Here is a 26,941-nt window from a genome sequence, read left to right on the forward strand (position 1 = left end):
CCTGAGTTAGGATGTCTGGGGTAAGGCCTGAAATTTTCTCCCTAACAAGTTCCCAGGTGGTGGTAATTACTGGTGGTCCCTAAACCATATATGCTTTGAGTAGAATTGCTCTGTATTCCGGAGCGGCTTAGGTGTAGCTACTATACCTGCCATGTAAGTGCATCTGTCTGACAAGCTCCGTGTTTTTACTTGGGTTTCAGCTTATTGGGGCGTATGGAAGAGAGTTGAGGACATCGGAGGCGGCTGCCTAAGGCTGCCCTGCCAGGTCTCTATTCTAAAGAGTTTATATTCTAGAAGGCGGGGGTGGAGGAAGGTTTTAAGGAAAAGCTTCCTGGAGGAGGTGCATGGGAACTGCAGGAAACTCTCCGGCAGCCCAGCCGAGAAAGGAAGAAACGCGAACTCCGCCTGTCTTCGGGCCGGGTCTCTGCATCCCCACGCCGGGTACGGTTTCCCAGGCACCCCACGTGTCTGCCGTCCGCGAGTCCCTGTCAATCAAGTTACCCCTGGGCTGGGTACGGGTTTAAAGGCAGCTGCGGTGCGGAGCGCTCCCATCGTGCCGCGCGGCGGGCGGGTTTGGATTTTAAATCCCCGCGGCCAATCAGTGGCGCGCAGGCTCTTGTAACGTTCCCGGCGCCGCGTTTGAATTCGAGGAGGAGCGAAGCGGTGCCAAGCCTCTGCCCAGACCCTGCTAGGTCCGCGGGCAGATCCGGGAACATGAGTGCGGCGGCAACTGCAGGGAAGCTGGCGCGGGCACCAGCCGACCCAGGGAAAGCCGGGGCCCCCGGAGCTGCAGCTCCCGGGGCTCCGGTGGCCGCTCCGCCGGCGAAAGAGATCCCGGAGGTCCTAGTGGACCCGCGCAGCCGGCGGCGCTACCTGCGGGGACGCTTTCTGGGCAAAGGCGGCTTTGCTAAGTGCTTCGAGATCTCGGACGCCGACACTAAGGAGGTGTTCGCTGGCAAGATCGTGCCTAAGTCGCTGCTGCTCAAGCCGCACCAGAAGGAGAAAATGTCCATGGAGATCTCCATTCACCGCAGCCTCGCTCACCAGCACATCGTAGGCTTCCACGGCTTTTTCGAGGACAGCGACTTCGTGTTCGTGGTGCTAGAGCTCTGCCGCCGGAGAGTGAGTGTCGCTGCCTGGGGACCGGGGCTGGGAGCTCCGGGGGCTCGGAGCTGCTAGAGAGGAGGTGCTGGGGGCCTCGAGCTAGGGATTGTAAAGGTCTTGAGGAGAGGGGAGAGGGTGCTTGGCACTTGGAGCTGCTAGGGGAGGGAGTTCCGGTTCAGTGGCGCCGGGGTCCTGCTGCTGCTAGAAAAGGTGCTCCTGGACGCTAGATTTTGAGCGGAGAGGGGGTGGCGCAGGTCGGAGGAGAATCCTGGGAATGGACGCAAGGCTTCCGGAGTTGCTAAGGGAGGAGTCCCGGGTAAGGGGTGCTGAGGGTGCGGAGCTTCCGGAGCAGGGTTGGTTGGGTGGGGGAGAGGGCTTTTGGAGCCAGACTTCAGAGCTTCCGGGAAGAGAGGCGGCTAGAAAGGGATCTCCTGTTGCGAAAAAGTTCGGGGAGGGATACCAGGGACTCCGAACTTCTGAGGAGTGGGGCTTGAAAAAGGCTTTCCAGCTGGGAGGCTTTGGAGGGAGCTAGTGGGAGAAGGGGTGCTGTGAACGGTTGTGGCCAGGCTTGATTAGGGGAGAGGACAGATCGGAGCGGTCCTGGAGAAGGAATGCAGGGGAGCGTCCTGGGCTGCCCTTAATGACAAGCCCTCCCCCATTGCCTGGGTACGGGCTCCCCATTCCACCTCTCTTTCCCCCCCACTCAGTCTCTCCTGGAACTCCACAAGCGGAGGAAAGCACTGACTGAGCCCGAAGCGCGCTACTACCTTCGACAGATTGTCCTTGGCTGCCAGTACCTGCACCGAAACCGGGTTATTCACCGGGACCTCAAGCTGGGTAACCTTTTCCTGAATGAGGATCTCGAGGTGAAAATAGGTGAGTGCTAGGCCTTCAGGGGTGCTTGACACTCCCAGAAGCTGGAATGAGGAGGAGGCTGGGAGAGAGGAAGAGGATGGTAGAAGTCTGGGCTGTTGACTGCCTCCAGAATCCTCTTTGGCACAGAAATTTAAAACCTGAGAGCCCCAAGCCAGTATCTTACAGATGGATTTTTTTTTTTTTTTTTTTTTTTTAGTGCTCCTACACAGTACTTTTTAAAAAGAATTTGAATTAGTTTCCATTTTTCAAATTGGGGTGCTCAATGGAAAAATTGGGATTTGGAGGTCCAGTTCTGAGACAGTATCCCCTCAAGCAGCTCTTTGCTGTACTAAAAAGTAGCTATTCCCCTCAGGCTCCTTTGGATTTGCCACAGTCCCAACGTCTCCCAGTTATTAACTCACAGACTTGCCTGATGGTCCTGATCTTTACTTGCTTGATCCGTAAGGGCATTTGAGTTGCCCTGTTTCCATCAATTCCCTTTTGGAACCATGGCCTTCCTTTCTAAGAGAGGGGCAAGAGGGACACTGGGAGGCCCTTCTCGGCCAGCATGGTGGGAGGAATGTGGGTAAGCCTTACTGCCTACAAGGAATACAGATTGGGACACAGGAATCAAATGACCCTGCTTCTTGACAGTCAAACCTGTACCAGTTTCTGCATTGACAGATGACAGAGGCTAGCAACTGAGTACCCCCTCTTCCTCCCTCTGTCCCAGGGGATTTTGGACTGGCAACCAAAGTGGAATATGACGGGGAACGCAAGAAGACCCTGTGTGGGACTCCTAATTACATAGCTCCTGAGGTGCTGAGCAAGAAAGGGCACAGTTTCGAGGTGGATGTGTGGTCCATTGGGTGTATCATGTAAGTTGGGAGTTGTCTCAGGACCCACTTGGCCTCAGCAGGGGCCCTTTTCGACATCTCACTGAGCTATCCTGTGGACTGCCTATGGAGAGGCTGCTCCAGAGAACAGATTGCCAAAAAAAAGCCTGACTTCCTTATCTTTTCTTGTCACTGGTATCCTGCAGGATTCCTGCAGCCTGGGCTGTGGGTCTGGGGAAAGGCTTGGGGGTGCGGTGGTCTGCACAAACCTGATGTAGGCCCTTGCTACTCTAAGTGTGGTCCACAGACCAGCATTCCCTAGGAACTTGTTAGAAATGCAGAATCTCAGGACCCAGACTGCTGACTGGATCAGTATCTGGATTTTCACAAGATCCCTGGGTGATTTCCATGCACAATAGTTTGAGAACCAGTGATCTAGAAAGCGGCATTAGGTGAGAGGAATAAGGCCAGGAGTTACAGTTGGCAGGAGGAGGCCAGTCTGCCTCGATCAAGGCCTTCCAAGGTCGGTGAGTGGTGGGCAGAAGGTTGGGAGTTTTGGGGTTTTCTCTTATTTATTGTTGTTGGCCTGTGTACTGGAATGCTAGAAGTAAGTTGTGGCAATGGCTTTCCTACTTCTTTGCAGTGGAGCTTTTTCAGATGAAAACTTAAAGCCTTGAATACAGAACTATTAAAGTGGGACTCCTAAAAATAAATAAATAAATAAATAAATAAATAAATAAATAAATAAATAAATAAATAAATAAATAAAGTGGCACTCCTTCTGTAGGGACAGGTAGCCCATGTGCTGAGACCTGTTTTGTACTGGTTGACAGCCTTTGGGGTCCTGGATTACTACAGGCCCTAGCTGAAAAGTCACTAGCCTTGAGAGTCCTGGTGCTATCATCTGTCTTCTCCTGAGGACTCATCCTGGCCCATGTCCTGGCTCCTGTGGACTTGAGGACTGTCCTCAGGGGCCTCAAAGTCAAGAGTTTCCAGATGTCAGGCCTCCCTTCTAGCCCTGAGATGATTCCTCCGGGGTGTAGGTTTTGGCTGGGAGCCTTGAGCTAAATCACCCCCTTTGTGCTTACAGGTATACCTTGTTAGTGGGCAAACCACCTTTTGAGACCTCTTGCCTCAAAGAGACCTACCTCCGGATCAAAAAGAATGACTACAGTATCCCCAAGGTGACCAAAATAGTTTTTTATTTTTTATTTTTTTTTAAGATTATACTTCTTTATTCATGAGAGACACAGAGAGGCAGAGACATAGGTAGAGGGAGAAGCAGGCTCCTCTCAGGGAGCCTGATGTGGGACTCCATCCCAGAACCCCAGATCATGACCTGAGCCAAAGGCAAGATGCTCAACTACTGAGCCACCAAGTATCCCCCCAAAATACTTTATTATGTTTTTTGGGCTCCCCCCCCCAAAAGCTTTTTACTGAGCCCAGCCATATCCTGGGGACAGAGATAGGTCAACCCTACCCCTAGGGTAGACACAGAGCTTTAATGGATTTGTGTCTAAAATTACATACAGAACTTGACATATGTGCATAAAAACTTTGTTTCTAAGGGGAGAGAGTTTATAGATTCTCAGAGGTTGGGTTAAGAGCAAAAAATAAAAAAGTGCAGAGGGGAGCAGGAGGCAGACACAAAAATGCTACTTAACCTTCTAGATTTAACTAGGATCTACCAGATCACAGTGGGCAAATGGCCTGAATCTTTTGAACTCTAGTTTCCCATTAATAAAATGGAGTCACTATCTCTGGAGCAGCTTACAGGTGCCTTGTGTACAGTAAGCACTCACAGAATCCTGAACCACTGAATACAAAGTGGTGTGCATTTTTGCAACCACCAGTGTCCGTGCATTGAAAGGAATAGCTGTTTCTGGGGAAGCCTGACACAATGGCTGCTTTCTGGTTTGATATCCGTGACACATGTGAAGTCAAGGGCCCTAGCTCCTTACGGACAGACCGATGAAATCTATCACAAAGAGTCATTTAACTGTGGAAGGTTCAGAGGGTTTAGAGTGGGTGTGCAAGACTACCCTAATGCTTTGGTATAGGTGCCGGCTCTACCACCCATTAGGTATATATATTCTTAAGAAAGCCACTTACCCTCTCTGTTCTCCGTTTCCTCATCTGCAAAAGAGAGATGGTAAGAGATCGAGAGATAGAGACCTCCACTACTTAGGTGTTTCTGTGAAGGGTAAACGAGCTAAAACACATGACGTGCTTGGAACACTCTCCTGGCAACATAGTAAGTGCACAGCTAATGCTAGGCTGTTACTATGCATTTGACCCATGCTAGGTTATCTTCCATCAAATCCTAGTAGGACTCCAGGCTTGGTGCTATGTCCTTGCTCTCCAGATGAGGACACCAAGTCCTTAGCGAGTTGAGTTACTTGTTGCAGCTGGTGTTGGGATAATACTGGGGCTTAAACCAGGTCCTTATGACCCCACAGCACATTCTCAACTGTTACCCTGGTGGTGAACAACTTAAGTTAGGTGAGAACAAATTCAGGGGAAATCAAATTAATCAATTAATCTTGAGTCTCAAAAGGAAGGAGAAGTGATCATTCTCACGGCTTAGGTTGACACTTGTCAATTCAGTAAAACCAATAGTGGGGAACCTGGCAGATTTATGGCTATTGAACATGACGTATGTTGGCCAAGGTCCACAGTACCTTCATGGCAGCACTGCCCTTGGGTCCCCCGTCACAACCTGCTCACAGCTCTCTCGCTCTCTCTCTCTCTCTCTCTGCTCCAGCACATCAATCCTGTGGCCGCCTCCCTCATCCAGAAGATGCTCCAGACAGACCCTGCTGCCCGCCCCACCATTCACGAGCTGCTCAATGATGAGTTTTTCACTTCTGGCTACATCCCTGCCCGGCTCCCCATCACCTGTCTCACCATTGCACCCCGGTTTTCCATCGCTCCTAGCAGTCTGGACCCCAGCAACCGGAAGCCTCTTACAGTCCTCAATAAAGGTAAAAGAGCAGACCCCTAGAGAGAACCTAGCTTTGAGGATGGATGGCCCCCAGAGCCCAGGCATGCAGTAGGGCCCACCTCTGTCTTTGAAACCACAAACCTAACTCCTCAGGGCAAAATGCCCTTCTTCCCCTGGGCCGGCCCTAGGTGGACTTTAACTATGGCTGGGTCAGACCTGTCTTGCCCGAAAAAACTCTTAGCGTTAAATAAAATTCCTAACACCATACTTTGATGGTTCATTGAAAAAAAAAAAAAAAACATGAAAAATTTCAAATACATACATAGGGCCTAATGCAGAACAGTCAGATTTTGTCACATTTGCTTCATCATTCCTTTTTTGTTCCTATGAAGTATTTTTGAAGTTAATTCCAGACATCTTGGTCATTTTACCCCCACATAGCATTCAGCATGTACCTCTTTAAAAGAACAGCCGTTTTCTTATAAAACCACACACCTTGCTTGGGTTGTCATTATGCCCAGTTAAAGGCCAGAAGTAGGAAGTACATACTTCATGGGGGAAAATTTTTTGAGTTTGTACTGCTATTTCTGAGTCACATTTTTTTCACCACATTATTTCATTTTTTTTCACCACATTATTTCAATATTATTTCAAACTTATGAAAAGATGGAAGAATAGATAAAAGCTCACTTTTCTCCATGAATTAATGTTTTTCTTTTTCTTTTTCTTTTTTTTAAGATTTTATTTATTTATTCATGAAAGACATAGAGGGTGAAGCAGGCTCCATGCAGGGAGCTTGACGTGGGACTCGATCCAGGGTCTCCAGGATCAGGCCCTGGGCTGAAGGCGGCACTAAACTCCTGAGCCACCCGGGCTGCCCAATTAATGTTTTTCTACACTTTGTCTCTTTCTCTTTTATATGAAGTTGTGTGTGTGTGTGTGTGTGTGTGTATCCATTTTTTTCCCCTGAACCACTTAAGAGTAAGTTATATATGTCCTGCCCTTGACCACTTAATACTTGTGTATTTCTTAAAAACAATATTCTTTCACATAACTATAGCACATGACACAGTGAGCAAGTTCTGGAAATTGAACACTGTTACAACCTTGTTTTGTCCACTGTGGAGTTAACACTTTTGTAATTTACGAATGTCCGATTCAAATACAATATTGTATTTCAATTACTTATTATATTTGAATTATATTTGAAATACTTTTTTCTCTGTGTTTCAATATATGAATTCATTTGTTTCTGTTGTAATCTAGTACTGTTTTTTTGTTTTTAATCTAATACTGTTAAGGGTTCCTTTTTTGTTTTTGCCATTTCTTTTTATTGGTGATTAATATCTTGGTCAGTTGGTTAGGGTGGTGTCTGATGGGTTTCTCCACTGCAGTTACAGTTTTTCCCTTTGTAATTAATACCTTGTCGGAGCTACTTTAAAACAATCCTGTTTTCTCCTCAAATTCTTGCATCCTTGGTGTATCTCCACGGATCTCATTATGACAATTGCTAATGTGTTTTTCTAATTTCTTTTTTTTTTTTTTAAGATTTTATTTATTCATTTGAGAGACAGATAGCGAGAAAGAGAGCACAAGCAGGAGGGAGGAACAGGCTCCCCAGTGAGCAAGGAGCCTAATGGGGGCTTGATCCCAGGACCCTGGGATCATGACCTGAGTCTTTCCAAAACCAAGAGTCGAATGCTTAACTGACTAAGCCACCCAGGCACCCTGCTAGAGTAAGGGTTTGTTTGTTTGTTTGTTTGTTTTTAAAGATTTACTTACTTATTTTAGAGACAGTGTGTGACTGGGGTGGGAGTGGGGACAGATAGAATCCCAAACAGATGTCCCTCTGAGCAAGGAACCCCACCAGGGGTGCCCAACACAGGGCTTGATCTCACTACCCTGAGATCCTGACCTGAGTCAAAATCAAGAGCTGGTCACCCAACCGAGCCACCTAGGCACTTCCTTGCTAGAGTTTTTGTTTTTGTTTTTTATTTTACTTATTTATTTGAGAGCAAGAAAGAACATGAACAGGGAGAGAGGGAGCCCAACATGGGGCTCAATTCCAGGACCCCATGATCATGACTGAGCTGAAAGCAGACCCTTAACTGATTGAACCACCCAGGTGCCCCTTTGTAGAGTTTTTTTGTTTTGTTTTGTTTTGTTTTTTCCTTTGTAGAGTTATTTTTTTTATTTTTTTTTATTTTTTATTTTTTTTAAATTTATTTATTCAGAGAGAGCGCGAGAGAGGCAGAGACACAGGCAGAGGGAGAAGCAGGCATCATACAGAGAGCCTGATGTGGGACTCGATCCAGGGTCCCCAGGATCACACCCCGGGCTGTAGGCACCGCTAAACCGCTGCGCCACCAGGGCTGCCCTTTTGTAGAGTTTTTAAAGCAAACCCAGATATCCTATTATTTCACATTTCAGTTCTTAGCATAGTTTTTTATTTTATTTTTTAAGATTTATTTATTCATGAGAGACAGAGAAAGAGAAACAGAGACATAGGCAGAGGGAGAAGCAGGCTCCTCGCAGGGAGCCGGATGGTGGGACTCGATCTCAGATCCTGGGATCATGACCTGAGCCAAAGGCAGGAGCCCAACCACTGAGCCACCCAGGTGTCCCCATAGCATAGTTTTTTAAGTTGAAAACCCTGATCTTAAAAAATATAAGACAAATTTCATATTCTACAAGGAGAACTAGCACATGTTGGTGGAAAAGGAGACATCAGAGCAATAAAGACAATAAAAATCATCCAGGCTTTTCTAAGTCAAAACCAATGAGAGAGAATCTCAAAAGTGTATCTTTTCAGACTCTTTGGACATCTGTATAAAATTTAGGGGTAGGAAAGAAAAATCTTATGTTTTTATCAAATGCCTGCCTAATCCATTTTGTTAATGAGCTATGTGCAATTAATTTACCAGGTCCTCCCATTTTCCTGGATTTTAATTCTTGGCTGGGCAGCTCTGAGCTGCTGCTACCTTTACACTATCTCTTGGAGTGACTGGTGGTATCCTTAAGGGTCCAGCTTTGGGGCAGAGGCCAGAGTGTCTGAAGCTCTTTGGTTGTGTGTGGCCATGAAGCCTTCCTTAAGGGCTTGGCTTGGCCCTTAAGGTATGAGTATCATGCTCCTGTCAAATGAGCATAGCAGCTTCCACTCTATAACCCAGCACTGACTCAGTTTACCCAAAGTAATGGCAGCTAAAATAATTTTTCTCTGGAGAGAACACCAGCTATGGCAGAGGGTCCCATGCCCCTCCCAATCTTCTGCCTTTGTGCTCAGCTAATGACTGTGTGTCATTTTCCTAGGCACAGAGAACCCAATGTCTGAGCGGCCTCGGGAGAAAGAGGAGCCAGCAGTCCGGGAGACCAATGAGGCAGTTGACTGCCACTTGAGGGATATGCTGCAGCAGCTACACAGCGTCAATGCATCCAAACCCTCAGAGCGGGGGCTGGTGAGGCAAGGTGGGCATGGTAGGGGCCCCGGGGTGGGGGAGTCTGCACACCTGGAGAGGTTGGGGAAGTCTTACCTGGAGAGTGTCCAGGGCTCATCTAGGCCCCAGTCTCCATAATACCGTTAGTTCCTCAATTTTCTATAGATTAAAATCCACATGGGTTAGCCTGGCATTCAAGGCCCTGCCTGTCTTTTTCTGATTCATGTGGAACATGTGCCCCATCTTCCAGCACCTCCATATGCTATTCATACATCTACACATGTTCTTTCTGCTGTTCGGTGAATTCTTGCTTAGTCTTTAAGAACCTCAGGGCTCTTGCTTGTACTCTTGACTCTTCTTCTGGAACATACTTCCTCCAGATAAGTGCATGGCTCACACTCTTCTCCTTTGGAGTCTGCCCCAGTGTCCCCTCCATGACCATTTCCCTTGTCGCCCACTCCTAGCATATCTCATCCCCCTGTGTTTAAATTAGTGATTATAGCATGCACTGAACATAATGTTTTGTTTAGTTTTTAAAGATTTTATTTGAGAGAGAGAGCATGAGCAGGGGGAGGGGCAGAGGGAAAAGGAGAAGCAGACTCCCCGCTGAACAGGGAGCCTGACGCATGGCTCAATCCCACAGCCCTGATAAGATCATGACCTGGGCCAGAGTTGGACATCTAATGGACTAAGCTACCCAGGTGCCCCTTGACATTTTGATGTATTTGGAATTATGTATATTCTCACAATTTTTAAATCATTCAGAACCAAAAGATTAGATAATTTGTTGGCCACTGACTCTCACCTTGATAGAAGTAACCTAGACATTTTGTCCTCTGTCCCTATAATGAGACTGTAAGTTCCATGAAGGCTGGGTTTTATGCCATTGCTCACTGCACCTGTGACAGTGCCTGGCATAGGGTAGGCCTTTGGTCAATGGATGGACTGAAGAAATGAATGGAACTGGGTGCTCTGCACTGGAACCTCTTTCCTGTATTTTCCAGGGCTTGGTGATGGCAAATGTCCTGCTTGGCTCTTCTCTGGGGCCCCCAGCCTCTTGAAGGAGCCTGTGTGGGGCACCTAGCAGTCCTCCCTGGCATGGGCTGTCTGAGTGGACCAGAGGGGAAGAGGCTGGTGCTGACTAACCATCTGTCTGTTTCTGTCGCAGAGGAGGCTGAGGATCCCGCCTGCATCCCCATCTTCTGGGTCAGCAAGTGGGTGGACTATTCAGACAAGTACGGCCTTGGTAGGTTGCTTCCAGAATGAGCAGGTGGCTCAGGTATGGCCAAGTGACCTTTAAGCTATTCCAGGCGCTTGCCTTTTTTGGCTCCTTGGTCCTCTCCTGTCTCCACCCCAGAACTCCCACTTGCACCTCCCAGTGCCCCCCCACCCCCCGCTGCTTCCCTCCCTTCCTGAGGTCTCCCTGCACCTACCAGGGTACCAGCTGTGCGACAACAGTGTGGGGGTGCTCTTCAACGACTCGACACGCCTGATCCTCTACAATGATGGTGACAGCCTGCAGTACATAGAGCGTGATGGCACAGAGTCCTACCTCACCGTGAGTTCCCATCCCAACTCCCTGATGAAGAAGGTGAGTACCTGCTGCCCGCCGCAACCTGATGTTGCCAGGAGGGAGCCATGTGCCTCAGGTTAGGCTCTAACTCTGGCCGTCCTCCCTCCTTTTCCAACCAGATCACCCTCCTGAAGTATTTCCGGAACTACATGAGTGAGCACTTGCTAAAGGCAGGTGCCAATATCACGCCCCGGGAAGGTGATGAACTCGCCCGGCTCCCCTACCTGCGCACCTGGTTTCGTACCCGCAGCGCCATCATCCTGCACCTCAGCAATGGCTGTGTGCAAATCAACTTCTTCCAGGTGAACCAGGGTCAGGGAGAGTTGGGGTGGGGTACCTGTGTCTGTCTGCAGGCTCCCAGAGTGGGGTGGGAAGAGAGAGGCGTGGGACCCGTCCTTGGCATCAGGCATCAGGAAGAGTGTGCCAGGGTTGGAGAGGGGCAGGAATCCCTCATCAGCTGGAATGTCTCCCCTGTGTTCCCCAGCATGCACTAGCAGCTGGGACCCTCAGGTCACTGGTAACTCTGTCCACCTGTCTTCCCTCCCATCCGTCACAGGACCATACCAAACTCATCCTGTGCCCACTAATGGCAGCCGTGACCTACATCGACGAGAGGCGGGATTTCCGCACGTACCGCCTGAGCCTGCTGGAGGAATACGGCTGCTCCAAGGAGCTGGCCAGCCGGCTCCGCTATGCCCGCACCATGGTGGACAAGCTACTCAGCTCCCGCTCGGCTGCCAACCGTCTCAAGTCCTCTTCATAGGCCTTCCTCCCCTCTGGACTGGCACCCCTTCCCACCCCCACAGCACCTTGGCCCGTACTGGTTAGCTTCCACAGTGCCATTTTCTAGAATGTACCCCCCCAGCCCTGGGGGCTGGGAAGAGCTACAGCACCCTTGCTGATGGGGGTCACCATGTAAGTTATTTTTGTACATGTTCGGGTGTGGGTTCTATGGCCCTGTCCCCCTCAACCCCACCATATGAATTGTACAGAATATCGCTTTTGAATCTGGGACTGTCTTTTCCTTGCCTTTATATACATTAAACACATGTGAATCTTCTTTTTCTTCTGTAGTCCCTGAGGATGCCTGGCTTCCGGGCTCTGGACATGTCTTTGCTCCAGAAGCCCCAGGCTGCCAAGACTCTGCCAGTCTTTTCTGCCACTGAGGCCCAACCCCTTGTATAGCGGCCTCAGCTCCCGGCAGCTCCTGGGCTTGGCTCCTTGGCCCTGGAGGCTGGTGGGTAGTAGGGCAGGAAGAGGCTTTCAGAGGCACAGCTCCTCATGGCACCGTACGTGTGCAGCAGCAGCCGCGGGAAGCGAGTTGTGAAGTACTGGACGAAACTGTCAGGGATGTGGCCTAGCGCCTGCCGTACCTCAGTCGGGAGCTCCCTGTAGTGGTGCTTCTGGAGGGAGGTAGAGCAGAGAGCCCCTGCTCAGCTGTGACCTGGCTGCCCCATAATCCGGGCCCCGCTCAAACCCTAGAGCACACCTTGTTCCTCATAGCACGGAGCAGGTCTCGCACTGACGTTCCCTTATACGTCCGGAACCTTCTCAGATCTGTGGGAGGAAACTCCTTGGCAAAGCTGGCCCCACTCAATTTTCCTCAGTCTCCCAGACCCACTCTGAGCCTGGCCTCTACCTGTCTGCAGTGGTACAGAGATGTGCTTGTGCCAGTTGCACCGGACCACTGTGGAGCCTCCTGCCTCCAGCGCCATCACCAGGGCCCCTTGCTCGGACTCCTTCTCCAGCCAGTCGCTGACATCCTAGGACCCGATAGAGTTCTTGAGCCTCATGACCAGTTTCAGAGGCCACAGGGCCCAGGAGTGCCCTATGACTTGGGGGGAGCAAAACAGCAAAACTTATTGCTTTAGGATAAGGAATATTGCCCCTTGGGTACAGCTTCTCAGTGCCATGTCTCCCATGCCAGGTCTTCATCAACCTGTGAGGTGTAGGTACTGTTGCCCCTGTTTTACAGATGAGCAAACAGGCTCAGAGGCATAAAGTCCCTTGGTCAAGGTCACATGAGTGGGATGGGCTATCTGGGCACTGGTGTAGCATGAGTGATAACTAGGGCTGAATCTAGGGGTTGAATGGCCTGGGGTCTGTGTCACATAGGGGTAGGGGCAGGGGTTGGAGGCTGGGGCTGGGAAGTCTGGTAGTGAGCAGATGAGTGTAGTCCCCAGCTTGGTTCAGAGAAGGAGCTGGGCTTTCCGGAATAGGTAAACAAGTTCTCTTTCCCTAACCACTCTGGCTTCCCCTTATCATTCAGCACCCAGACCTGGGGACCTATCTGGGGCCATCCCCAAGATTTTCCTCTGACCTGGAAGAACTGGAGCTGCTTGGCTCTGCTCCAGAAGAAGGGGTGGGCAAGCACCTGGTGAGCAGAGGGGCGGGCCTGTGGCAGGGGGCTCAGCATGACCTCAACCAGGTTCCTGGCGACCACCTTGTCTGTAGGGGCAGATGGGAGCAATGGCTTCAGGCCCACCTGGCCCTATGCCCTGTTTCCTCCCTTCTCTGCCAGGCCCAGTCCTGCCTCACCATGGGCCTCTTCCTCCAGGTGAGTCAGACTGGGAGTCCCTGCAAGGATGTTTGCCTGGCGATAAAGACTCTCTCCAAACGGGTGGTTGCCACCAGAAAGCACGTAGTAGAACACACAGCCCGCAGAGAAGATGTCCACTGCGCTTGTCTGGGGGCCAGAGAGACCAACATAAGAAGGCAGTCCCCGCTTCCAGGAAGCCTGCCTGGTTCAATTCTCCCACGGGCTGAGACCGTAGTCACGGCTTTGGTTCAGACTAGAACTCGAGGACGCTTCCTGAGCACTATCTCCTTGACCTGAGGTCTCCTCCCCTTTGCAGCACTGAAAGGGGCCCATGATTTTCATCCAAACTCTTTGCCCCACTGAGCTGCTGGTGCACGTGTGCAAGCTGTATTCCTTGAGGCCTGGCAGGTAACGAGTGAGGGAGGCTGGCCAGGCGTGAGGGAATGAAACGGCAGTGAAAACCCTTCTGTAGCGCAGGATTTCTTAACCCAGTTTCTATTGACATTTGGGGCTGGATTATTGCCACGGGGGTCTGTCTGCATTGTAGGGTGTTTAGCAGCTTCCCGGGCCTCCACCCACCAGATGCCAGTTGCCAGCCGCGATTCCCCTGCCAGGTATGACAACCAAGAATGTCTATAGACAGTGCCCAGTGTCCCCTGGGTGACAGCCACTGCTCTAGGTAAGAAGGGATGAACCACGCCACTCTACAGATGAAGAGACAGGCTTGGCCACAGCAGGAGGGGCACGGGGCCAGGGCTGGGGCTGTGACTCACGGGACTGTCGGAGGGCAGGAGCTGTAGGAGCTCCGGGGCCATCCAGCCCTCCGTGCCGGGGATGCCCGAGCGGAGGCTGAAGCTGCAGCGGCCAGCGGGCAGCTTCTTGCAGAGGCCGAAGTCCGAGAGCACCACCCTGCCTCGGCCGTCAGGCCCGTCAGGCCCCGCGATGAGGACGTTGGCCGGCTTCAGGTCCCGGTGCACTGGGAGCAGAGCAGGGCTGAGTGGGGCGGTGGGGGGCAGGGCCAGGGCCGGGGGGCGGGGCCGCGCGGAGGGTGGGCGGGGCGGCGGCAGGGCCTACCTATGTGGAGGGAATGCAGGTGGGACAGGCCGGACATCAGCTGCTGCAGCGCCGTCACGGGCTCCAGGCCCCAGCGCTCCAGCTCTGGGTTTTCCACGTACTGTAGAGGCGGGGGACAGAGCGTCACTGTGCAACCTGGGACCCCGCCACCCCCACCCCCCCACCGCCCCTCTGAGTCCCGGCTCACCTCCTGCAAAGAGGCTTGGCAGAGCTCCAGGGCGATGTAGTGGAACTGGGGTTCCCGCTCCGTACAAAAGTAGCGGAGCACATTGGGGTGCCTGTCTGACTCCTGCAGCAGCTGGACCTCCCTCCGGACCAGGCCGAAGCATTCACGGAGCAGCCGCTTGACAGCCACTGCCCGCCCCTCCAGCTGGCCCCTGGGAGGATCCGAGAAGGAAGACAAGGAAAAGGCTCCCTCCTGCACCCACCTCCGGGAGCCTTTGGAAGAATGGCCCTCAGAAGGACAGTGGCGCAGAGTGCCCTGAGCGCCCCCTCTCCAGCCGGGCTCCTAGCTACCTACTCACCGGAAGACAAACGTCCCGCCTGCCCCGCGGCCCAGCACGTCCTTGGGGTTGAAGGAAATCTTGCCCACCACGGTGAGCCGCTCAGCTGAAGGGAGAGGATGGGGCATGGTCTTGGGGAGGCTCTGCTCAGTCCACACCATCCCGCCCCCTAGGCCTTTCTCTGGACTCCCAGCCACCCACGCCCAGCCTGGGGCTGCCACTTCGTGAGCTCTTGGCAAGTTACTTAACCCCTGTGCCCTCGGTTTTCTCATCTGTAAAGTGGGACTCGTGTTGATGATCCCACGTGGTGACTGTGGATTAAATGAATGAGTGGGGGGAGAGCTGCTAGATTATCTTCCTCGTCATTCTCCCTCTTCTGGTATTTTCTGCCCAGATTTCTTTATTTCCTCTGCCACTCTCCCCACCTCCACGAGTTTTAAATAAACTCTTTTCATTGAGGAATTGGCTTCAGACAGGAAGATGGGCTTGGCAGCTGGCAGCATGGTGAGGGTGAGTGCAGTCCCCAGAAAGATTGCAATGGGAGTGGGGTAGGAGGGGGCAGCACTGAGCATTTGCAAAGCTGTCTCAGAGTTAGTTCTAGGGCAGCAGGGACCCCCCGGAATGCGTTGGTTTCCTGTTAAGAAGGATGGGGTTGGCTCAGGTGGGCCGAGGTCTGTAGACTTGGACAATTACTGCTCTTCCCTTTGGGTAGCTTGGGAGACACCTCTCACAATGAATGCCCCAGGCATGTCTGGCCAGGCTATGTGCCCTGCTCAGCTCCAAGGGACACCATTCATAGAGCTCAACGTACATGGCGCCCCCAGAATTGTGCAGTACAGGTCCTGAGAACACTCTACTCAGGAAGAGCTGCCCACTTGAGTCTCTGCAATTAGCGCTGGGAAAAGCAAATGAAAATTAGCATCAGGATCTGTGAGGAAAGTACCAAGCTGTCCCTCAGTATCGCTCTGGATTATTTTAGTAAAAATTCCCTCAAAAAAAAAAAAATTCCCTCTCATCTGTCAGCAAGATGCAGGAAGTAACCTAGATTTGTGTACCCTGGCCTCCAGAGAATGGCTGGGCTCAGGGCCTGGAAGCTTAGGGAGGAATGGGCCTGTTTCTGGCAGCTTGGAAGGCAAGGACAGAGTTGCTGGGGTCTGATGGACTCTGGCAGTGAGAGGTGAGTGTGGACTCAGGTGGCAAGGAGTGAATGAAGGGCAACAGCAAGAAAACCCACAGAGTGCTTTGATGAGAGCCATTCTGGGAAAAGATTCAGCTTGAGTCTGACCCCCAAGAGATGAGCATTTCAGGATGCAGTGGGTATTATATGGACCCACTCAGAGACAGTAAAGTGACAAGAACTGCAACACCTCAGGGCTCAGGCCCATTCTCAGGTGTGCTTCGAAAAGAGCCAGCCCCTCGGGAAGGGGATTCACAGAGTGAATATAGGCATGAATGCTGGGAGCAGCATGGAAGCATCAGGCCAAGCATGGGTGGACTTCGCCTGAGCTCAGGGCACAGCAGCATGGCTCCAAGACCTGAGGCAGTGGTCTGACCAGTGACCAGGAGGTGCCAGCAGTAGTTCCTGCAAAGGACTCAAGGCCAGTCCATCCCAGAGCCAAAGAAGCAGGAGTAGCCTGGACTAAGCATGGGAAAGCCCCCCTGCGGACACCAGGGGAAGCTTTAAAGGGCTAGTTTATGGGGTCTAGTTGACAAGAGAAATTTTTTTAAATGTTATTTATATCAAAAAAATGTTATTTACTTATGTGACAGAGAGCAAGAGAGCACAAGCAGGGGAAATAGCAGAGGGAGAGGAGAAGGCGGCTCCCTGTTGAGCAGAGAGCCTAATGCAGGGTTCTATCCCAGGACCCCGGGATCATGACCTGAGCCAAAGGCAGATGCTTAATGATTGAGCCACCCAGGCACCCCAACAAGAGAAATATTTAAAAATAAAAAGTCCTGGGCAGCCCAGGTGGCTCAGCGGTTTAGCGCTGTCTTTAGCCCAGGGCCTGATCCTGGAGACCCAGGATGGAGTCCCACATTGGACTCCCTGTGTGGAGCCTGCTTCTCCCTCTGTCTGTGTCTCTGCCTCTCTCTCTCTCTCTCTCTCTCTCTCTCTCTGTCTCTCACATGAATGAATGGATAAAATCTTTAAAATAAAAAAATGGAAAGTCCTAAAGAGAGGGGGTAAAAAAACCAAAATGAGACCTAGGTAACTTACTAGTACTGTTACTGAATATGTTAAACTAACACAAATAGTATTAACGTCACTCAAGACTGATTTAATAATAATGATTCTGGTATGATTCTCTCATAATGAGGTGATACAATGAGGTGGGTGTTATTCCCATTTGACAGATGAGAAAACCGAAGCTCAGAGGAGGAAAGCAACCTGTCAAACTGAACAGCTGGTGGAGTTAGATCTATACTCAGTTCTATCTGCATCCAAGAGTCCTTGAGAGTAATGACAAATAATGATGGCAGACATTTCTAGAGTGCTTAACTACATAGGAGGCTGTAAGTCCTTTCTTATTAACTCAGGCTTAATCACTGGACTATAGTGGCTTCTAATAAACCTGAACTTTGAAACTAAACCTGCCCCCTCTTTTCTCTTTCCCTGACTCTGCCCTTTCCTGTTCATTCAAGCTCACCGTCTGGGTCTTCAACTGCCTGGGCTTGCTCTGGGGAATTTGGAAGGCTCTTCTGGCCCTGTGAGGTGGCCCCTGATGGCAGGGGCTGAGCATTGTGTGAGATGTGAGGAGGATCTGCGGGTGCCAGGAGGGGCTGCTGAGGGTGTTGCTTCTCCACCAGTTGCTGCTGTTGCTGAAATACAGGGCCAAAGAGGGCTCAGCCCTGGCTAGGTCTGCCCAATGAGGGACCCAGTAGTGGTGCCTGAGACAGCCTCACACTGGACCATTAACCTACAGAACACAGTAGCAGGGGCTCAGGGAGCTGCTGGAAGGTAGGGAGCAGAATCGGAGCTGGGTGAGGGAGAGAACTGCTGAGAGGTCTTGGAGAGGACAAGCAGAGCTCCCCCAAGGAAGACCCTAAGATGGACCTGAGCTCAGGGGCGATAGGCTTACCTGCCTCATTAGGAAGATGATCCACCCTCCCAGAAGGACAGCAGTGAGGCTAGCTGCCAGCAGGTCTTGAGGTCCCAGCCCTGGATACAAGTCTGGGGTTTTCTCTTCAGGATGCGGCTCCAGGTTCCAAGGTTTCTCACGGCTCAGGCTCCGGAGCTGAGGACAAAGGAACTTTCACTCTTAGAACACTGTGGAACCCCTAACCCTTCTCCATCACCAGTACAGGGCGGCTGGGCTTAGCTAAAGGGGCGGTGCGTGATTAGTCTACGTGGTGGGAAACGCGGTGCTCTCCGTGGTGCTGAAACATCATGGTGTCGCAGGAGTGTGGTCTTCAAACCTAGCTGATGATCAACATCTCCTGAGAGGGGCATCATTAAAATACAGATACTCTTGGGAAATCTCCAAAAAATTCAGATACCCGGGCAGCCTGGGTGGCTCAGCAGTTTAGCGCCACCTTCTGCCCAGTGCTTGATCCTGGAGACCCAGGATCGAGTCCCACGTCAGGGTCCCTGCATGGAGCCTGCTTCTCCCTCTGCCTGTGTCTCTGCCTCTCTGTGTGTCTCTCATGAATAAATAAATAAAATCTTTAAGAAAAAAAAATTCAGATATCCATCTCCAGTTCAGTGGGGCCTGAGTGGGCTCCCAGGAGACACTGATGAGCAATCAGGTTTGAAAATTACTGCTCCAGGTCATGGCTTGTCTTCTCTCTCTCTCTCTCTCTCTCTCTCTCTCTCTCTCTCTCTCTCTCTCAAGATTTACTTATTTGAGAGAGAAAAAGACACAGAGGGAGAGGTGGTCATGGCTGTTCTAACCTTGAGTCACTAGGTCACTAGCGATTCTTTCCCAATCCTCTCCTAGGAGAGCATGCTTTTTTAGTTTTTCTGTTTACATTTTCTCATTTGATAAGTACTTTATAATTTTTACACTGAAGAAGAATTAAAACTGTGATTCCTATTTCACAATTTAGATAACCAATATCCTTTGACACTTCTAATATGTTTCTGGCAATAACAACATATACATATGTTTTTCCTCCAGAAAATTGTGTGACATCAGTTGACCCACCCTCAGATGTTACTCCTAGAAGCCTGAGGGAAAGGTCCAACAGCTGCCCTCCCAACCTGCCAAGTTTCCTCCCTTCCCCAATTCCCATGCCCTCTGCCCTTCTAGTACTGACCTCTGGGAAGAGGGCTGGGGCCTGTGTGCTCTCTGAGAGTCTGTTCTCAGCAGTCTCACTCCTTGGGGTGGGATGTACTCTTAGCATGGTGGTGTGCAGGACTGGGGGTGGCTCATGGTGTCCTAAGAGGCAGAGCAAAAGTCAGCTGGCTGAAGATGACCTCAGCCTGTCACTCAGAAGTTGGGCTCATAGGTCCTTCATCTTCAAATTTGAGCCAGAAGAATCTCACCAATGAGCAGCCACTGGCTAGGGAGGGTCACACTGCCTGAGGGGTATTTAACAGCAGTGCTAGGTGAGCCCTCTCGTTCTCCTGAGACTTGGAGTGTCACTTCTTCTGTGGTGGGGCCATCCATGGGGGCCAGGGTCAGTCTACGAGGCTATGGCAAAAGATAGAGAGTCATGAGTGAGGGAGCTCCTCTTCTGCCCCGTCCCTTCTTTCCAGCCCCTCAGAGACCCCTTCTCACCACTAAGGCCACCCCTGTGTGAACGAGTGCTTTAGAAACATAGAAGCCAGTCTCATCTTTCCCCACATACAGTGTCATCCTAGTGAGGGAGAAGAAAAAAGGGGAGAAGGATGAGTGATGGTGGTGGGTAGTTTCAGTTACCACTGTACCCATGTCTTTGTATTGTCCCCTCCCACATTGACTCTGGGCTTAGCCACCTGACTTGCTTTGGACAATGAAACAATAGAAAATGTGATGCAAGCAAAAGCTTGAGAAGTGTTCGTGCACTGGAATTTGTCTTTTCATGTTGTTCTCACAAGACCACCATGTGAGGAAAGCCTGGCTAGTCGGCTGGGGCATGAGAGACATCATTTGACATCCCCTAGGCCAAATAGTCCACCAACTATGATATAGTGGAGAGAGGTCATCCTAAACCATCCAGGCTCAGCCAAGCCACCGGATTGCCCAGATCAGAAAACCACCCAGCTGACCCACAGAATCCTGAAAAAAAATTAAGTGTTCATTGTTTTTAAGCTCTGCGTTTTGGGAGTGCTTTGTTATGCAGCAAAAGCTAGGTGATACAAACTCTATAGTCAAGATTTTTTAAGATTTTGTTTATTTAGTCATGAGAGACACAGAGAGGCACAGGCAGAGGGAGAAGCAGGCTCCATGCAGGGAGCCTGGGGTGGGACTAGATCCCAGGTCTCCAGGATCACACCCTGGGCTGAAGGTGGTGCTAAACCACTGAGCCACCCCAACTGCCCTGTAGTCAAGATTTCTTTCTTTCTTTTTTTTTAATATCTTGGGTAGATGGCAGAAGTTAGTGCCATTCTTTTTTTTTTAATTTTTTTTATTTATTTATGATAGTCACACAGAGAGAGAGAGAGGCAGAGACATAGGCAGAAGGAGAAGCAGGCTCCATGCACCAGGAGCCCGACGTGGGATTTGATCCCGGGTCTCCAGGATCAGGCCCTGGGCCAAAGGCAGGCGCCAAACCGCTGTGCCACCCAGGGATCCCTGTAGTCAAGATTTCTAAATCTATGTCTAGCCCAGACCTCTTTCAAGAGCTCAGCTCAAAATTTTTTTTTAAAGATTTTATTTGGGGCGCGGGTGGCAAAAAAAAAAAAAAAAAAGATTTTATTTATTCATGAGAGAGAGGCAGAGACACAGGCAGAAGGAGAAGCAGGCTCCACGCAGGGAGCCCGACATGGGACTCCATCCCGGGTCTCCAGGATCAGGCCCTGGGCTGAAGGTGGTGCTAAACCACTGAGCCACTCGGGCTGCCCTAGAGCTCAATTTTCTAAACCTGAACTTGTCCCTTCATTCCTTAGCTCTTTCTCCTCTAGTGTTCCCTATCTCTGAGAACAACAGCACCCATGTGCTTCTAGAAGCCTGCACAATGACCCTTGACTCCTTGCCCACAATTACCAAACTCTTCTGATCACCAAATTCTTATTGTTTTTCCCTCTTCAGATCTCTTACTTTCTACTTATTTCCATTTCTAGTGTTTCCACCCTACTCCAGAAGGTCTTTATCCCATGCCTGAATTAATGCAATATTCTATGCACGGGCACTTCCTAGCTACACCACTCTGATATTCTCCACACTCCAGCCAGAGTTGTCTTTCTAAAATGCAAAGATGATCAAATCACTTCTTTGCTTAAAACCTTCACACGACTTTTCCTTAGCCTCAGGAGAAAATGTCCAAACCATTTAAATTATCCTGCAAGATCCCTGCTATACACCCTCAGACCTTATTCCCTGTTCAGATCTATGGTCTAGCTTTATTTAATTTATGTTCCCTGGCTGCCATGCTCGCTCGCTCTCTCTCTTGCTTCCTGTTCATCCTTCAGGTTTCAATTTAGATGTCCCGGAGAAAAGGACATCTAAATTGAAACCTTATCATCTGCTGTTATAATTGCCCTCTTCCACACTTGTCTCCCCCACTAGACTCAGATTTCTGTAGGTAGGAAACGCTGGCTGTCTAATTGTACTTCCAGAGCCTAACAAGTGACTGGTACACAGTAAGAACTCAATCAATATTTGTGCAATGAATTCAATGAATGGATAATCCCTGATTTTCCCAGTCTGTCTCCTTGTTCCCTAAAATGGGGACTCTAGGGCATTCGTTCCTATAAGGGTTAGAGTTAGTCTTTAAGAATCAATAAAGCACAGCACCTACCAAGCAGAGCAAGCTCCATCCGTACCCTGGAGTGGAGACCCAGAGGCCCCCTGTAGGCCATATTGTACCCTAGAGTTGCTGAATAGCAGGGCTCTCCAGAAGGTCCTGGGGGAACTGTGGGGGGTGGGGGTGCTGGGCACTGGTTATTTGCCAATCAGTTTAGTAAACAACCAGTTTGAAATATTCTGGCCTGGGTTCGGCTATATTGGTGTGTCATGTTTGAACATCACATCTGCGCAAAGGGCTCCTCCCCAGTCCCCAGGGATGGGTACTTACAGAAGTTGAGTGTCCAAGGCAGAGAAGACAGTAGCCGTGTGCTGGGGGCCTGAGGCAGGCAGTCGGATGTGGCCCCAGCGGAGGGCGAGGAAATGCAGGGTGTCCCGAGCCAGCGTGAGATGGGGTAGCTGGCGCAGGCTGTCCTGGTGCCAGGCGTAGATTCCCATCACCGGCATGCCCAAGTCCTGTGTCCACAGCACTGCCCCACTTCCTGGGTCCACGGTGAGCAGCAGGCCCATCCCACAGGATGTCAGGTGGCTCATATCTGCCAAGAAAGATGTCTGGGAAGATGTGGTCAAAGAGCTCTGACCTGAGGCCTCTCATAGCATCTTGGGGTGGTGGTGGGAAGTTGCACTGAAGGTAGGCCACTGGGGGGGGCACTCAGGTGTGTGGGGGTCAAGTGAGATCCCCTGGAGGGTGCTGAGGACATGGGAAGTTCAGTCAGAGTGCGCCAGGTCACTTTGATCTGTCAGGGGGTCAGTCAGGGTCAACTGGGGAGCTGTGTAGGATGTGGGGTTCAGTCAGGGCCATCCAAAGGTGACTTAGGTGTGTGAGTCAGTCCAGATGGCTTGAGAGAGGTCACTTGGGATGTGGGGTAGTCAGTGATGGTCTCATTGATGTCACTCAGGAGAGGTCAACCAGGGGCAGCCTGGAGGCCTGTGGGTCACTTGGGAGTCATTTAGAGTGTGAATGGGATTAGTCAGGGGCCCCAGGGGTATCAGTTGTGATGTGTCAGGGTTACTTGCATGGATTTTTTTTTTTTTTTTACTTGCATGGATTCTTATGCAAAATGATGAGGTCAGGGTATGAGGGGTGGCTAAGGGGCACCTGTAGGGTCATTCAGGCAGTTGGGTAGGTCATAATACCAAAAGGGTGGTCAGAATTACCTGGGGGAGGTTAATCTGGGGGGAGGTCACTTAGGGTTATCTCCCAGGGTTCATTCAACTTTGGGGGTCAGTTAGGACATGTGAGGACTCATCAGAGTGTTCGAGGGTTGCCTGCGGTCACTTGGGACAAGGGGGCCCCCAAATGGCTCAGCTTATTTGGAATACAGAAGGTCCCCTGTTAAGGACTGCTTGCGGTATGGGAGGGTCAGGCTGGGTGATGGGGAGTCACTTAGGGTTGTCACCACGGGTGTGTCACTCAGAGTGTGGTGGGGCTTGGTCGTGGGTGCCACCCAGGGTTCCCTGAGTTGGAGAGCTTGCTCCAAGGCTGGAGCCAGAGAAGGGAGGCACTCACATTTCCCGGGCAAGCTGTCCATGGGGGCTGCTGAGTAGCGGCGGTAGGTGATGTTCCAGCGAAGAGCCGGGGCCCTGGGGTCGTGCATAGTGACCGTGAACTCTGCCAAGGCCCAGAAGCAGGGTTACCAGGAATGCCCATGTGATACTCCTCTCATTTCCTCCCCAGGGGCTGTCACTGTACACCCGTCCTAGAGCCCAGAGTCTGTGAGTTTCACAGTCTGGGTCACTGCTGTACCCTCGGCTCCTTGCTTCGTGCTCAGGGCAAGGTGTGTTGACTGACAGATTGACTGGCCTGGATTCAGCTTGGAAAGCAATCCCCAGGCCTGGACAGCACAAAAGAGGGGGCTGGCTGCCCACAGCTTGGGGAGCAGCTGGGGCCTGACTCACGTGTTCGGCCGATGTAGAGGCGGGGGGTAGGGGGACCCTCTGTGGTCAGTGTCATCTGTGTCTTTCCTGACTCTGGGTCCACCACAAACCAGGCATCCTGCTTCCGGCCTGTGGAGGTGGAAAGTGTGCCAGCCCTCAAGATGGCCCGGGGCAGGGTGTGCAGCCTGCTGTCCTGTGCCAGCTGACAAGGTCCTTGTCCCTGGCAGACCTGGACCCACCCGCAGACTGGAGAGAGGTGCTTACCCGTGTAGAAGACGCCGTCAGAGCTGCGACACGGGGAGGCGTGAACCAGCTCGGGGATGGTAAATGGTAGCTTCTGAGAAGGAACATTTCCAGGAAGGAGTAAGAGCAGAAGAACATGTACAACCCACTCATGAGGCACAATTATTATCATTTTCATTTTCCAGAGAGGGTAAGTGACTTGACTGTGGTCACACAGCCCCCTCCGTGCTCTGGCTAACAGAAGCCCAGGCCCTCTCCCATCCCAAACATTGTAGGAAACACACCATTAATCCCTGTTGTTTCTGGGTCCCCAAGACGTACAGACTGCCATCAGCTGGGTCTGAGAGAAAGGCTGTCCTGTGGGGCAGAGGGGAACAGGGGAGGGTTAGGCACATGCTCCCTGGTTTCATAATGACCCTGTGTCCCTCTGTCTTCCCCACTATTAGGAGCCCACCTTGCGGGAGGCATCACAAAGCTCCAGAAACAAATCTCTTCCCTTGCTTCCAACATGCCCCTGCCCCTCATCCCACCAAACTCTTCCAGACAACTGCAGCTTCCCCATCTCCCAGATGCCCCCTCCTTCAAAGACCACAGGTCCACTTACTCGGTGACGTACATTGGCCCTTGGATGATGGGATCTGTGGGTACAGGGACACGGAGCATGAGTCACCTCCTCCAGACTCCCCGCTGATAAGCATAGTCCTATTCATTGTGTGCGTACTGGGTGCCAGACACCGAGCCAAACATTTGACATTCATGTAATGTAATCCTCCCAAGAACTCTGTGAAGTAGGGTCATTACCTTTGGCCCCATTTTAGAGCTGAGGACTCAGAGTCCTCAGAGAGGTGACTCAGAGACTCAGAGAGGTGAAGTGAATGTCCCAAGGCCACACAGCTGAGAAGTGTGCAGATGTGCTGCGCTGGGCTCTACCCCAGGCTCATTTCTCCTCTGCCATGGGACCGCCACCCCTTACTCACCATCCTTCAGCGTCCACTTCAAGTCCCCTGTCTGCTTGTTCAGTGCGTGGAGACTTCCATCCAGGGTGGACACTAGCAGGAGGCTCTCTGGCCTGAGGGTCTGGACCTGAAGTGGGAAACAAAGTCACCTCCTCTGAGGAGCCCGGGTCCATCCCTTGTCCGCACTCCATGCAGGGCTACCTGTGACTCCCCTTCTCGAAGAAGGGGACAGACAAAGAAGGAAGCATGATTGGGGAAGCTGCTGACTCCCTCCAACCCCATTGATCTCCTTGGCCCTAGACAGGAGTTACAGCAGGAGCTGGGGGACCCAGCCCCCATGGTGTCTAAAGTCTCTCCTCGGGATGCCTGGGTGGCTCAGTGGGTGAGCGTCTGCCTTTGGCTCAGGTCATGATCTGGGGATCCTGGGATCGAGTCCCACATCGGGCTCCCCTCAGATGCCTCTCTCTCTGCATCTCCATGAATAAATAAATAAAATATTAAAAAAATAATAACAAAGTCCCTTCCCTACCCTTCAATTCTTTCTGGTTTTCTAAAGAAGATGGAGGACCTTTACAAATGGACTTCACAGCCTCCCTATGAGGTGGGTGCTATTGTTTCCAGGATGTACAGATGAGGGAGAGAGACTAAGGTCACACAGCTTAGGTCCTTAGCCTAAAACCAAGCAGAAGAGGTACCTGAACCACCATGTCTCTGATTCCAGTGCCTGGTCTCTTACTCGTTTGCCACCCTGTCCGGCTGTCTTGGGATGACCCCTTCTGCCTCCCCACACCAGCCCAGCTGCTTTTGGTGCCAGGCTCCAGGGGTCCTCTGGACCAAGGCTCTGGGTGGCCAGGGGAGGGAGGGCGGGCTGGAGCTGCTCTTTCGTCTAGCCCCTACTGGGCTAACTCACCTGCGCTCGCCCCTCCTTGAGCAAACAGGGTGAGGCTGAGCGCCCAGCAGGAACCCTAACATCCGGGTGCCCCAGCCACACCCCTGCAAAAGCCACATCCTGCTTCAGGACCCTCAGGTTTGGAGCTGAGCCAATGGTTTTGGTGGCGAGTCGGAAAACTGCCTCCTGGCCCCTCTCTTTTCGCAGCCTGCTTTGTGGTCTGAGAAGAAGCTGCAGGCTGGTTGCCCACAGTTGAAGTAGCTTGACCATCATCACGTCTACAAATTTGTGTTCAATTCGCTCATTTTTAACATTGGATATATTTCAATTTTAAAAAAGTCTAGATTTCTAATTTCTCTCATTTCTACTTTTTCTAATTTTTCTAGAAACACACCTGCTCTGGCCACCCTGGGCTCACAGCCCTACTTGGCAGCCATGGGTGAACCCCCCAGCCATGCACCGCAGGGGGATGGCATGAACAGCCAACACTCCATGGTCCCATTAGCTGTTCTGGGGGCTCCAGGCTGAATGAGTGGATTCCAGTCTGGGCGCCTTTGCCTTCTGCTGCATTTCTGTAAAACTGGACTCTTACCTCCTGGCAGGGCTGGACAGGAACCCCCACACCTTCTCCTTATTTATCCCAGAGGCTCTGAACCCAGGGTCCAGTTGTGGACAAGGGAGACTGGCTGTGAACGGCCTGAATTTGTAAAACTGGGTGTGGGGGTTCATTTCTCCACAGAGGATTAAGTTGACCTTTGTCACCGCAGGGGATCCCAGGACTTTTAGGACGCCAGGCTGTTCTGCACCTGCACCCCCGCGCTGCAGGAGGGGGCGGCTGTTCGTGCCTGTCCAGGCTGGCACAGCTCTCCAGCTAGGTCATCGTGGGGCAATGGGCAACGCCCCCCACCCCCCCGCAAAGCTAGGAAGCTTTTCCTGGCCAGGGTCCGACTTGGGACCCCTTGGAGCCAGAAGAGGGCAAGGCGCTCCCCCCTGCCCCAACCTTGGCGGGCCCTGCGGCCGCCCCATTTCTCACCTGTGGCCCCGGCGTCCGGAGCAGCACCGCGAGCTGGAGCAGGAGCCCGAGGCGCAGCGGGGGCCACGGGCCGCACCCCATGGCCGGTCCCTCGGCGCCTCCAGGGGACAGCAGGGCCCCCAGCCTGGCCCGCGGGAGACTCCGCCCCCGGGCTGGGCCACTTGGGTCCTCAGAGGCCGGGGCGCAACCTCAG

At 51.6% G+C, this 26,941-nt stretch overlaps 2 protein-coding genes and 1 long non-coding RNA gene across 7 annotated transcripts; 2 read left to right on the forward strand and 1 right to left on the reverse strand.

The window, feature by feature from the left end:
- The first annotated feature begins 388 nt into the window (after positions 1-388).
- On the forward strand, positions 389-11,806 carry PLK1 (polo like kinase 1). The gene is made up of 10 exons (XM_072836179.1): positions 389-1,122; positions 1,812-1,980; positions 2,693-2,837; positions 3,886-3,979; positions 5,560-5,779; positions 9,049-9,204; positions 10,342-10,419; positions 10,610-10,764; positions 10,866-11,048; positions 11,303-11,806. The coding sequence occupies exons 1-10, from the start codon at positions 715-717 to the stop codon at positions 11,507-11,509; spliced, it is 1,815 nt and encodes a 604-aa protein (XP_072692280.1). The 5' UTR covers positions 389-714; the 3' UTR covers positions 11,510-11,806.
- On the reverse strand, positions 9,694-26,941 carry ERN2 (endoplasmic reticulum to nucleus signaling 2). Of its 2 annotated transcripts, none has more exons than XM_072836171.1 (22): positions 26,749-26,941; positions 24,848-24,953; positions 24,475-24,508; positions 24,155-24,227; positions 23,892-23,964; positions 23,649-23,756; positions 23,260-23,361; positions 22,021-22,285; positions 19,584-19,662; positions 19,349-19,496; positions 19,120-19,241; positions 17,943-18,098; positions 17,511-17,682; positions 14,884-14,968; positions 14,547-14,736; positions 14,360-14,459; positions 14,059-14,261; positions 13,285-13,432; positions 13,067-13,194; positions 12,386-12,509; positions 12,236-12,303; positions 9,694-12,149 (listed from the first exon to the last, which is right to left on the reverse strand). In XM_072836171.1, exons 1-22 carry the CDS (start codon positions 26,827-26,829, stop codon positions 11,937-11,939), a joined length of 2,778 nt encoding a protein of 925 aa, XP_072692272.1. In that variant the 5' UTR covers positions 26,830-26,941; the 3' UTR covers positions 9,694-11,936. The 2 variants fall into 2 exon arrangements, with proteins under 2 accessions (XP_072692272.1, XP_072692273.1); XM_072836172.1 differs by lacking the exon at positions 26,749-26,941 and adding an exon at positions 25,522-25,673.
- On the forward strand, positions 14,524-25,680 carry LOC140638589 (uncharacterized). Of its 4 annotated transcripts, none has more exons than XR_012035608.1 (4): positions 14,524-14,955; positions 23,428-23,527; positions 23,855-24,060; positions 24,317-25,680. It is a non-coding gene; the product is annotated as an uncharacterized lncRNA (long non-coding RNA). The 4 variants fall into 4 exon arrangements; XR_012035609.1 differs by lacking the exon at positions 14,524-14,955 and adding an exon at positions 21,455-23,101; XR_012035606.1 differs by having other exon boundaries at positions 23,428-24,060.

The sequence above is a fragment of the Canis lupus genome, chromosome 8 (genome assembly GCF_048164855.1).
Source record: "Canis lupus baileyi chromosome 8, mCanLup2.hap1, whole genome shotgun sequence".
In the NCBI taxonomy this organism is placed as follows: domain Eukaryota; kingdom Metazoa; phylum Chordata; class Mammalia; order Carnivora; family Canidae; genus Canis; species Canis lupus.